This window comes from Moschus berezovskii, chromosome 18 (assembly GCF_049115385.1).
Source record: "Moschus berezovskii isolate FMDL1 chromosome 18, NW_MosBer_1.0, whole genome shotgun sequence".
NCBI classification, from domain to species: domain Eukaryota; kingdom Metazoa; phylum Chordata; class Mammalia; order Artiodactyla; family Moschidae; genus Moschus; species Moschus berezovskii.
Window position 1 is genome coordinate 35,405,668 of NC_142477.1, and position 13,834 is coordinate 35,419,501.

The 13,834-nt window shown below is 42.8% G+C and overlaps 1 protein-coding gene across 8 annotated transcripts in view; it reads left to right on the forward strand.

Annotated features, from left to right (window-relative positions):
* PDZD2 (PDZ domain containing 2) overlaps positions 1-13,834 on the forward strand; it is a 414,864-nt gene that overhangs the window by 351,408 nt on the left and 49,622 nt on the right. For all 8 annotated transcript variants that reach the window (XM_055422224.2, XM_055422225.2, XM_055422226.2 and 5 more), the window contains one exon: positions 7,698-7,809. In XM_055422224.2, coding sequence (XP_055278199.2) covers positions 7,698-7,809 — 112 coding nt within the window. The remainder of the gene's footprint in view (positions 1-7,697; positions 7,810-13,834) is intronic.

A 13,834-nucleotide genomic window follows, 5' to 3' on the forward strand; every position in this document is an offset into this window, starting at 1 on the left:
CCACTGCTCCTATTCTGATTGTAAGACCAGAGTGTGTTTTCAAATCCTCCATGGTGTCCTTTGCAAACCTGATTTTTTAAAAACTAAGTGCTCCAGGCACATATCTTTAAAACTGCCTTCTCAACTGTTAGGTTTGCAGTCACTTTATGGAAATTTTCTTTCATCTTGAGATGAGTAAAGGTGGCATGTTCTCTTTCGGTGCTCCATTTGTTTTGTTTTATTCATTAATTAAATCTGCTACCTTTCTTTTCTTTTTTCACTTTTTGGTCATACCACGTGGCCTGTGGGGTGTTCTCTGACCAGGGATCAAACCCGTACCCCCTGCACTGGCAGCTCAGAGTCTTAACCACTGGACCACCAGGGAAGTCCCTACCTTTCCGTAGGTACGAAGTTGAATGTGTATCTCCGCACTCTAGTGATATAATCTTGCTGTGTGCATGCTCAGTCACTTCAGTCGTGTCTGACTCTGCAACACTATGGACCATAGCCCGCCAGGCTCCCCTGTCCATGGGATTCTCCAGGCAAGAATACTGCAGTGGATGGCCATTTCCTTCTCCAGGGGATCTTCCCAGCCCAGGGATCAAATCCTCATCTCTTATGTCTCCTGCATCGGCAGGTGGTTACCACTAACAGGTAACCACCGGTCAATGTAATCATCAAAGCCAGAAGCATCCTGAGATCTGGTGGGGAGAAAGCTTAAGGGTTGGTTTTTTTGGTTTGTTTGTTTGCTTCAACTATCACGATACCCCTATGATGACAATCAGGTACTCTACTAATACCCTCAAGCACATTCTTATTTAACCCTCATAGTAACTCTGTAAGATAATTAACGAGGTAATTTTAACCCCTTCAAAATAAATACTGTCACTGCTACTTTACAGAATCAAAGAACTGTCTCCAGCATCAGTGCTTTCTTAATATGGGCATGAAACATGTCACTACCGACGGTACATGTAAACTTCCTTATACTTTATAAACATTTCCTGTGCCTGCAGTTCATATGGAGAGTAGAACAGAGGTTTATACAATTGCTAATTAAGATACCTATATTCTGAATGCTGAAGCTGAAGCTCCAGTACTTTGGCCATCTGATGTAAAGAGATGACTCATTGGAAAAGACCCTGATGCTGGGAGAGATTGAGGGCAGGAGAAGGGGAGAGAGAGGATGAGATGGTTAGATATCATCACCAACTCAATGGACATGACTTTGAGCAAACTCCAGGAGGTAATGAAGGACAGGGAAGCCTGGTGAGCTTGGGGTCATAAAGAGTCGGACAGGACTGAACAACCGAACAACAGCAAATATTCTGAACAGAGAGCAACCTGATGGTGACAACTCTCGCACATTCTTTGGGGGACGGGCTACTTGGGTGTAGCTGGGAGCCTCCCTTCTGCATCTCTGGAGTAAGCCTGGGAGCTGGAAGAAATGCGGAGATTCTAGTTTAGTCCTGTGCCGCCTCTGGAAGTTGGTTCTGTTTGGACCAGGGCAGTGGTGAATTAGAGAGGCCCATATGCTATTCCACTTCCATAACCTGGGCTTTTATGAATTCTCTAAAGTTTGGACCCCTGGGACTCAGCCTCAAAATCAGAGCCACTCCTACCTGTGTTATTACTTCCAACTCTTTGGGATGTTTCTTACACCAGAGCTTCAACCTTGCCTTCATTTCCACTTCCACAGCTCATCTGTCTCCTGAACCTTCGTGAATGGCCTGTGTACAAACTGAGCTGTTTTGGGGCTTTCTCCAGCTGCAGTTTCTCAGATTGGTTCTATGACCATACATTAGCTTACTGGTTTCTAGAATTGTGTTAAGATTGTCTTCTATTCTCTTTGTCTTTGTGGGATTATATCTTTCATTTAAAAAAATCTTCATCACCATTTTAGTGTGGCTTTATGAGGGAAATTTACCATCTGTAATCAGAAGCCTGCATGCATGCGTGTCAGTTGTTTCAGTCGGGTCCAACTCTTTGGGACCCCATGGACTGTAGCCCGCCAGGCTCCTCTGTCCATGGGATTCTCCAGGCAAGAATACTGCAGTGGTGGCCATTTCCTTCTCCAGTCAGAAGCCTAGTATCATTTAACTCTTACATCAAGTCCTGTTTTTCAGATGACAGCATTAGAGCTCAAAGAGGTTGACTAATATACCTAGATTGCTGCAAAATGGTGCAACCAAGACATAAGCCCAGGCAACTGGATTCTTAAACACGCTGCCCTTTCACCTTGCTTTTAAAACCAGGCACTAGAGATTCTTCTTCATTGAGACAGAATCTCATAGATTATAGGTGTGGGAAACTGTGCCAGCAGAGAGGCTGTAACCTGGAAATTGGCAAATTATACTACATTCCATTAATATAATGGCATTGTTATATGACACATGAATTAGAAATTAGAAATGGCTGATGAATAATAGATTATATCAACTGTTTCTCTGAATCACAGGCCTTCCAGGAGAACTTTTTGCACATTTCATTTTAGAACAACTAAGATGACATCATTTCCAGAACAGTTTGATTTGTTCTGCATGTCTGAGGGAAAAAAAAGGAGTACAGCAAATCTTAGAGTGTGGACATTTTCATACAATAGTCATAAGACTGGAGAGAAGTTCATTGTAGCCCAACTGCACATTGTATGTTGCTACTTCCTGACCTGCCTCTTGAGAAACCTGTATGCAGGTCAGGAAGCAACAGTCAGAACTGTACATGGAACAACAGACTGGTTCCAAATAGGAAAAGGAGTACGTCAAGGCTGTATATTGTCACCTTGCTTATTTAACTTATATTCAGAGTACATCATGAGGAAGGCTGGGCTGGAAGAAGCACAAGCTGGAATCAAGATTGCTGGGAGAAATATCAATAACCTCAGATATGCAGATGACACTACCCTTATGGCAGAAAGTGAAGAGGAACTCAAAAGCCTCTTGATGAAAGTGAAAGGGGAGAGTGAAAAGGTTGGCTTGAAGCTCAACATTCAGAAAACAAAGATCATGGCATCTGGTCCCATCACTTCATGGGAAATAGATGGAAAAACAGTGGAAACAGTGTCAGACTTTATTTTGGGGGGCTCCAAAATCACTGCAGATGCTGATTGCAGCCATGAAATTAAAAGACGCTTACTCCTTGGAAGGAAAGTTATGACCAACCTTGATAGTATATTAAAAAGAAGAGACATTAATTTGCCAACAAAGGTCCATCTAGTCAAGGCTATGGTTTTTCCCGTGGTCATGTATGGATGTGAGAGTTGGACTGTGAAGAAAGCTGATCGCCGAAGAATTGATGCTTTTGAACTGTGGTGTTGGAGAAGACTCTTGAGAGTCCCTTGTACTGCAAGAAGATCCAACCAGTCCATTCTGGAGGGATCGATCCTGGGTGTTCATTGGAAGGACTGATGCTAAAGCTGAAACTGCAATACTTTGGCCACCTCATGCGACGAGTTGACTCACTGGAAAAGATTCTGATGCTGGGAAAGGTTGGGGGCGGGAGGAGAAGGGGACGACCGAGAATGAGATGGCTGGATGGCATCACCGACTCTGTGGACATGAGTTTGAGTGAACTCTGGGAATTGGTGATGGACAGGGAGGCCTGGCGTGCTGTGATTCATGGGGTCACGGAGAGTCGGACACGACTGAGCGACTGAACTGAACTGAACTTCCTGAAATAACCTGGAACTAATGTATCTAAGCAACCTACTTCCTGTTCATTGAGTTACAAGCCTCCTAAAACCACTGCAATGGTACCCACTCCAGTACTCTTGCCTGGAAAATCCTATGTACGGAGGAGCCTGGAAGGCTGCAGTCCATGGGGTCGCTGAGGGTCGGACTCGACTGAGCGATTTCACTTTCACTTTTCACTTGTGTGCATTGGAGAAGGAAATGGCAACCCACTCCAGTGTTCTTGCCTGGAGAATCCCAGGAACGGGGGAGCCTGGTGGGCTGCCATCCATGGGGTCGCACAGAGTCAGACACGACTGAAGTTACTTAGCAGCAGCAAAACCACTGCAGACCAGTTTTTTGTTACAAGAGGAAACAGTTCCATTTAAATTCAGAAGAATATTTTTCTTACACAGTCAGGGGGTTCTGAAATAAGATTTCAGGTCTGCCTTGAGCTCATCACTGTGCCCTTTGCCACCTTTTGAGATATCTCTGGGTCCATCCTAATTGATTTTCACTTTTAGCTCTAGGCTTTCGGTAATTATGTAACATATACCATCTTAAGTGTAAGATTTCTCTAGTCCAGTCTTTTGATATTTTATAGATCATAGAAACCAAATCTTATTTCATTCTTTGGTGCCTTTCAGGATTGAAAAAAAGAAATACAGTTTTTTAAGGCTGTGGTTCTTTCTGCTAAACTACCTTCCTCAGATTCTAGAAATCAAGAAGAGTTTACAGCATGCATGTTTGCATCATAAAGACTTCAGATTCAGCATGGTACATGTTAAAAAAAGCTCTTATAAAATCCCACACCGCTCATTTTGTACACTCTTCACGTGTAATCTGTCCTAGAGTCCAAGTTTTGTTGTTGTTTAGTCACTAAGTTGTATCTGACTCTTTTTTGACACCATGAACTGTAGCCCACCAGGCTTCTCTGTCCATGGGATTTCCCAGGTGAGAATACTAGAGTGGGTTGCCATTTCCTTCTCCAGGGGATCTTCCCAACCCAAGAATTGAACCCATGTCTCTTGCATTGGCAGGCAGATTCTTTACCACGGAGCCACTAGGGAAGGCCAGATCCCAAGTATATGTTGTAAACAAAAGGGTGTTCCTTTGCGGGGGGGGGGTCTCAGTTTATTTTCTCATCTCATTATTTCAAATGGAGATAATATGATACGTTCACTGTGAAAATTAAATGGAAAAAAAAAACTGAGGTGAATGAACTATATGATACAATATTGATCATTCAAAGTCCTAACTTAGCGGAAAAGAATCTCCAGTTGGAGGTGGGAAGTACCCTGGAAGTACGCGAAGCTGGAAATCCGGAGAGCGAGTGACTGTGCAGCCCTGACTGTAAGGAGCTGGGACGCCTCGAGCAGGCTGCTCTCCTTCTGGGAGTGCATCTGTCGTCTCCAGAATGTCTCTGACTGTGTGCACACCTGGGGCTGTGCCAGGAAACTGGAGGGGAGGATGGAAGGAGGAAACCCCGTAGATCTAGGAACTGTAGGCTGGGATTGTTTTCCTCCCTTGGCGTGAGCCTCTCTGTCAGCCTTTCTGATGGTCTGAGACTCGGCCACTATGTCATAAGCCACCCATGTAATGGGCACCAGAGGAGGTGATACCCAGCAAATTGAGGAGTACTTATATCTGGGAGCCTAGGTCACGTGGTAAAACCAGAATGAACCAGGAATTTTACTCTCTTTCCAGTAATTGCTGTTAACAATCTGCAGACAGATTGTTTACATAAAGTTCTTAGGCCAGGCGAAGGAGAGGCCCTGAGGCTTCTCTCTGGATTATTCCTATTTACAAGTCTCCTCTCCCCCACCGCCAGCCGCGCCGCCCCCACATCCCGCCCCCAGACCCTGGCATGTCTCCACAAGGCTTCTTCTGCACTGTGTGGGAATTAATGTCCCAATTTGGTGTTAGGAAAGGTGTCCCTCTAGAGAATCTCTAAACTCACCCTCAGGACTCCATTCCTACCTTGACTTCATAATTTAAACCTGGAGACCTGCCAGTCTCTGACATTGTAATAGGAATTCACCAAATTTATCTTTGTTTTATGTATCAAGATTAATTTGTTTTCCCAATGCCTCTTCCTCAATTTGCCTACATCTCCTCATTTCTCAGAACCTTTCTTTTCTTCTTTCTAATCCCAAAAGATACTTGAACTTGTGGGGGAGGGAGGAATCATCCAAATTTTTAATATAACAGGTTAGATTTAGATATAAACAGTTGCCTTATAAAAGGGGGATTACCTTGAAGATTATTCTTACTGCTTACTTTATATATTTTCATAAACTGAATTTTATATACTGTGTTTTTCTTTTACCTGTTAAAATTCAGGGGTTTTTTTAACATTATAATTACACGGCTATCCAATGACTGCTGAGTGGTAAAGGATATCATCTATTTCTTTTTAAAATACATATATGTTCCTTAGTGTAAATCTTATCTCTTTTAATTAATTTTACTTTTTTTCTCCAGAACCTCAAAGGAAAATACAATTTCAGATGACAAGGCTCATTTGTTTGGTGTGTCTCCTAAGTTTTGTACATGTAAAGTTACCCTCCAGATGTTTTTATAAACACTCCCAGCTCTCCTTTTCCTCTCTGATAAGCACAGCTTTTCATAGCACGTTGGGCTTTTCTCAGATGGATGGCTACGGGGTCTTAGTGCTATCCTTTCTTCTTCGCCTCTGGGTGTCTGGTAATGTGGATTTACAATTTACAGACGTGTGGGCTGATTATGAAGAGATTTCTATGTATCCTAAGTGCTGCTTGATTCTGGAAGGTATTTAGTCAGTACTGCTGCTGCTAAGTCACTTCAGTCGTGTCCGACTCTGTGCGACCCCACAGTCGGCAGCCCACCAGGCTCCCCCGTCCCTGGGATTCTCCAGGCAAGAACACTGGAGTGGGTTGCCATTTCCTTCTCCATTAGTCAGTACTAAGGAGTGTTTAAAAAAAAATTCAACTGAGTAAATTTGAAGATCTAATTGGCTTTATTCAGCAATTCTTTTACCAGGCAGCATCCTGTCTAGAAAGTAGAAAGACCCTCTGTACGAAGTAGAAGGTTTTATAGGCAGAAAAGAAGGTCCTTCAGGTATGAAGTCTTGGGGGGGCTTAGTGGAAGCCACAGCACTTTGGGCTGTCATTTGTCTCTAACAGGAATATGGCACATGGAATATCCTGTTGACCTGTGGTTGTTCAGTCCCTAAGTCATGTTTGACTCTTTGTGACCCCGTAGACTGAAGTGCCCCAGACTTCCCTGTCCTTCACTATCTCCCTGAGTTCATTCAAACTCAAGTTCCTTCTCAAGAAACAAAATGACCCCAGGGGCCCTTTCCAGTTTGAAACCTTGACAACAAAGGTGCGTCTAGTCGAAACTATGTTTTTTCCAGTAGTCGTGTATGGATGTGAGAGTTGGACCATAAAGAAGGCTGAGCGCCGGAGAACTGATGCTTTTGAATGGTGGTGTTGGAGAAGACTCTTGAGAGTCCCTTGGACTGCAAGGAGATCCAACCAGTCCATCCTAAAGGAAATCAGTCCTGAATATTCATTGGAAGGACTGATGCTAAAGCTGAAACTCCAATACTTTGGCCACCTGATGAGAAGAACTGACTTTTTAGGAAAGACCCTGATGCTGGGAAAGATTGAAGGTGGGAGGAGAAGGGGACGACAGAGGATGAGATGGTTGGATGGCATCACCGACTCAATGGACATGAGTTTGAGCAAGCTCCGACAGTTGGTGATGGACAGGGAAGCCTGGTGTGCTGCAGTCTGTGGGGTCACAAAGAGTCAGACATGGCTGAGCGACTGAACTGAACTGGTTCTATCCTGTGTAGTGAGATTCGTGCTGAGGAGGAACTTGTCTTGTCAGCATGAGGCTTTGTGGTTCCAGATTATCTGCAGGGCTGTGCTTTGATCCCATGAACTTTTCTTCTCATGTGACACCTGCACTGGTGCTCCTTGAGCCTTGAGGTAAAGATCTTGGAGGAAATGGCATAGTGACCGTGGGCTGGCCTCTCCCGTCAACTCTGTGCTCTCTGCATTTCAGATGCCTGGAACAGAGGAGCCCCAAGATGCATGTGGCCCCGAGGAATCCAAGGGGAACTTGGAAAGTCCCAAACAAGGCAGCAGTAAGATGAAGCTCAAGAGTCGCCTGTCAGGTAAGTGGACTCTTTGCCTGCCTGATTGGGAGCTTCTGGCCTCAGGAGTGGGAAGAGAAGGTTATTAGCACAATGAACTTTTTTTTTCTCTCATTGTTGTTCAGTCACTAAATCATGTCCAGCTCTTTGCAACCCCATGGACTGTAGCCCACCAGGCTCCTCTGTCCTCCACCATCTCCTGGAGTTTGCTCAAATTCATGTCCATTGAGGCGGTGATGCTATCTATCTTTTGTCCTTAAAACTTCCAGATTGTTTTGTTTTTGATGGTGCGTGCCCCAGGCGTAACTGCCTTCAGCCCAGCTGCCCACATGAGTATTTTCATTTGAGTCATAATGAAGGGAATGTCAACATCTCTGTTTGTCTCTGCTTAAATGTAAATTTCCTGTTGTGTTTGGTTCATTTACTTCAGGTGACCCTTTCTCTGTGGAATATTCCTGATGGCCTATCTTTTCAGCAAACATACCTATTCCCCAAACCACTGGTCCACCAGAACCTGGGGCAAAGAACTGGGTTTTGGTTTGTTTTTTTTTTTTAAGTATCAAATGTGCATTTCAACTAAATGGAGGGGCCAGTGGGACGTAGTTGTAGCTTTGGTAACAAAGAGATCTGATGTTTCCTGGGCACATCTTCCTAGCAGCTGGCCTAGGCCCTGAGAAAGTCAGAGGCTGTGTGTGTGAGCACACTGACTTTTATGACAATGTCTGAGGCACTTTCACCTTGACAAGCTTTTTCTACAAAACAAGAGGAAAAAAAATTATATTTTATGGATGCATTGATATAAAGGTACAAGCTTGATTCATTATCATCTATTAGTTACTCTTATGTTCATTTTTTTCCCTCCTGAATTTAAAAGAAATTAAAACATTTTTGTGAACCCCTAAGATTGGCTCTGGGAGTTGGTGATGGATAGGGAGGCCTGGCGTGCTGTGATTCATGGGGTCGCAAAGAGTCGGATACGACTGAATGACTGAACTGAACTGAAATGAAGATTGGCTTGGGCCCTCAGTACTGTGTCCACTGGTCTGATGGAGAAACCACCCCTTGGCTACCCACCTGTGAAGGACATCTGGTCTAACAGGAAAAGCAAGAGTTTGGAAGCTTGGCGGAATCAAGTTTACCCATCAGCTCTTGAGTTACCTAGTGACCTTGGGCTGGTTATTGAACCTCTGTAAACTTCCTCTCTCACCTCAAACAGGAGAAGATAGTTGCGACTTTAAAAGGTTGAACAGATAAAAACAAAACAAAAGCACACATAGAAGCAGCTTGAACAAAGCCTGGTGTGTTACCATCCCCCCAGTAAGTCAGTTTCACCTTTCTGCTGCCCACATCAGTGGAGGAGTAGGGTGGTGTCTATGGCTGCCAACCAAGAGCATCTCCAGCCCACATTGCCTCCCCGTCTATTATTCTCAGGAAAGGTGACAGATTTAGGATAATATCAGTTCAATTCAGTCGCTCAGTCGTGTCCAACTCTTTGCGACCCCATGAATCGCAGCACGCCAGGCCTCCCTGTCCATTACCAACTCCCAGAGTTCCAAAGTAATGTCCATTGAGTCGGTGATGCCATCCAGCCATCTCATTCTCTGTCGTTCCCGTCTCCTCCCGCCCCCAATCCTTCCCAGCATCAGGGTATTTTTCACTGAGTCAGTTCTTTGCATCAGGCAGCCAAAGTATTGGAGTTTCAGCCTCAGCATCAGTCCTTCCAGTGAACACCCAGGACTGGTCTCCTTTAGGATGGACTGGTTGGATCTCCTTGCAGTCCAAGGGACTCTCAAGAGTCTTCTCCAACACCACAGTTCAAAAGCGTCAATTAGGATAATATACATCCATTTAAAAACAAGAAAACCTGAGTAACAAAATGCGTTGCTTTGTATATATAACTCAGAATAATTAGGTAGTGTCATATATGACTGTTAGGGTATGGGTTTGCAACAAAAAGTGTAACGACCAGAGGCTAATAAGACCAAAGAGAAAGGTCAGGCTGATGGTCCTCACAGGGAGAAAACAACCAGCTCCCGTTCAGCCCCAAGGATCGACTGAGAGGAATACATTTAAATCCTGTGTGTTTGGGCAGGGGAGGAGGTATTTAGGTCAGCTGTCTGATGAGCACCTTATAAACAGTTCCCAGGGAAGGCTTACAGAGTTCTAGGGAAATACAGTGACCTTTGAAACCAGTGTAGTCACATTCCTCATTTTATGGATGTGACCAGAGAAATTAAGGGGATCCCAAAGGTCGCTCATTGAATCTGCCCTCCAGAGTTCTTCCCCCCACCTCTCCACTTCCTGAGGGTCATGGAGAGAATCCTGTTCCCCAGACTGGGGGTTTATGATGTGGGGAGGGGATCCTAGCTGATGACCTTTCACATCCATGACTTTCCATGTTCGTACTATTGATTTAAACCATGCAGGACATTCAACTGAGTACTAAATCCAGAACTGGCTGTTGTTTGCCACAAGTGCATGCTGCCTTCTCTTCCTGTGTTTTCTCCAGACTCACAAGGCCTTAACAAGAAAATATAGTAGAAGGAGCTCATGTGCAAAGTCAGGAAGAGCTGTGTTCAGTTCCCAGCTCTGCCATTACTGGCTGTGTGACCTGGAACAGGTGATTTCTCTGGGTCTCAACCTTTTCACCAGTAAGATGACGGTTATAATGTACATGTATCGTGCACATCAATGTGAATGCCTTCCAAGTCGGCCTTGTTGAGAGATCCAGTAGAGAGAATGCATATGACACTGCCATTCCAAAATGTGGCCTGCGATAGGCCCTCACCACCTGGTAGCTGCCTGTGTCATCACTGGCATGGTCAATGTCGCATTCATCATTGTCATTTTTGCATCTTTGTTCTCATTCCACTCTCAAGGGGGGAAGATGCTTGAATGGGTTCAGACAGGAAGATTCTCAAGTTGCAGGTCATGATGAAGTATGCACGAAAGTCGTGAAGACTGAGGTCTCTCTGCGTCGTGGTGCCGGGGGAGGCATCCAGAGTGGGCAGGATGAAGGAAAGCCTGGGCAGAACACAAGAGGAGGAAAACCAGGGTCTAGACTTGGGACAAAATGCATGAGAAATATTTTGGGACAATGGGGGGAAAAAATGGGTTTGAGAAGTTTTTGGCAACTGTTTTTCTGCCTCAGCTGTCTGAAAGATAGAATAATCCAGCCACAATCATGAGTCAGTCCAGCAGAAAGATTAGGTGGGGAGGAGATTCTTGGCATGGGAGGTGATGGTGCAGGCAAACTTGGGGGAAACTTAAGTGATATTTATATGCTCCCCAGTTTGGGGACGGATGTGGGTGGAGGACAAATGCTGTCCTCTGAGAATTCGCAGGCTGGAGCGATGAATTCACCAAGCAGGGTAGTGGGAGATAAGACTGGAAAAGTGATTTGGAGGCACGTTAAAGAGGCTTAAGGAATTGGTTCTTCATTCAGTGCTTTGAAATACGTTCAGTCTAAAGACATTTGAATACAGGAGATTTTAATGTGATCACTTCCTAATTTCTGGGTCCTGTAAGCTTGGATATTTATTTCATATTTTCACTCTGGTGAGTCACTCTGGTATTCACATATCGGTATATTATCTACAGACACTACCGTATGTGGTTTCTCTTCTGTTGATGGCAAGTGCTTCCCTGTCAGCTCAAAAGGAATTTTCTTCTAATAAATCTTGTTCATATGAGTAAGCATGCCAAGATAGATTAATCTGGCCATGAGTTATTAAGTCATGAATTATTAAGGAGGTTCTCTAAAGAGGTTCCAACCATTTCCACTAAGATTTTGGCCCGTCTGGCTCCGAAATGACTGAAGTGATTTCATGGAACATTTTCCCTGATATTCTAACCAGAGTTTTCTTTACTTCATACCTCCTTTTTTGCCAGTAGGGTTCCCTTTTAACTTTGGTATTTTTTGATTTATCCATGTTAATGCCTTAGGTCTGCAATCTTTTTAAATGAAAATTTTTCTTTTGATTGCAAAGGAATTTCAGATGCTTGAAAACCTGAAGTTTGTATCACAAAGTTAATATGTAGCTTTTGAAAAACCAGGCCTTTAGTGATGTCCATTATAATATAACTGTATCAGCACCATTCTAACTTTTCATCATTGTTAAAAACTCATCAATATATTATTTTTAAAAGAGTACAGAATCATCTTATTCCATGAAAATCTTCCTGAGAAATTTTTAGATAAATTAAAATTTTAAGTCATCAACTGAAATATTAAATAGAAGAATTTGATATTTCAAAGAATCTATATGTGTATATAATTATATACATAAATATACCTGGATTTACACATATATTGGTGCATAATGTAAACATTGTAATGTGATTGTAACTACATTCAATATAATTGATCCATCATTTAAGATTAAAGTCTTTAAACTCCCATACACTGTTGGTAGGAATGTCAACTGACATAGCCACAATGGAAAACAGTATGGCTGTTTCTCAAAAAACTAAAAATAGTACTACCGTATGACCCACCAGTTCCACTTCTGGGTATATGTATCAAAAATAAAACACTGAATACACGATTTCAAAAAGATACATGCACCCCAGTGTTCACAACAGCATTACTTACAGTCGCAAGATATGGGAACAACTTGAATGTTCATCAACAGCTGAATGGATAAGGAAGATGTGGTGTGTTTGTGTGTGTATATATGGAATATTACTCCACCATAAAAAAGGTGTGAAATGATGCCATTTGCAGCAGCCTGGAGGGCCTTGGAGGGTAGTAAGCTAAGTGAAAGCAGTCAGACAGACAAAGTACTGTATGATACCACTTATATGTAGAAGCTAAAAAAACACAACAAACTAATGAATATAGCAAAAAAAGAAGCAGACTCACAGATATAGAGAACAAGCCAGTGATTACCACGGGGGAGAAGGATGAGGGAAGAGGAGAGGGGGAGTAGGGGATTAAGAGGTACAAGCTATTAGGTACAAAGTAAACTACATAGTTTTATATGTAGGATATATTGTATAATACAGGGGATATAGCCTATATTTTATAATAACTATGGATGGAATATAATCTTTAATGACTGTTAAACATTATTATACATGTATAATTTATACATTAAAATATACTTCAATTTAAAATAAATAAAAATTTTTAGATAAAGTCCCTTAAACTATCCTATTTTAAAATAGTATACAATATAAACTTCTGCTTCACTGACTACACTAAAGCCTTTGACTGTGTGGATACAACAAATTGTGGAGAATTCTCAAAGAGATGGGAATACCAGATCAACTTATCTGCCTCCTGAGTCACCTGTGTACAGGATCAAGAAGCAACAGTTAGAACCAGACATGGAACAACTGACTGGTTCCAAATTGGGAAAGGAGTACAACAAGCCTGTATATTGTCACCCTGCTTATTTAACTCCTGTGCAGAGAACATCATGTGAAATGCCGGGCTGGATGAATCACAAGCTGGAGTCAAGATTGCCAGGAGAAATATCAACAACCTCAAATATGCAGTTGATACCACTCTAATGGTAGAAAGTGAAGAGGAACTAAAGAGTCCTTTGTGAGGGTGAAAGAGGAGAGTAGAAAAGCTGGCTTAAAACTCAACATTCAAAAAACAATGATCATGGCCTCCTATCCCATCACTTCATGGCAAATAGATGGGGAAAAAGTAGAAGCAGTTAACAGATTTTATTTATTCTCTTGGGCTCCAAAATCACTGCTGATGGTGATTGCAGCCATGAAATTGAAAGATACTTGCTTCCTGGAAGGAAAGCTATGACAAATCTAGACAGTGTATTAAAAAGCAAAGACATCACTTTGCTGACAAAGGTCCATCAAGTCAAAGCTGTGGTTTTTCCAGTAGTCATCTATGGATATGAGAGTTGAACCATAAAGAAGACTTGAGTGCCGAAGAATTGACGCTTTTGAACTGTTGTGTTGGAAAAGACTCTTGAGAGTCCTTTGGACTGCAAAGAGATCAAACCAGTTAATCCTAAAGGAAATCAACCCAAAGTATTCATTGGAAGGACTGATGCTGAAGCACCAACATTTTGGC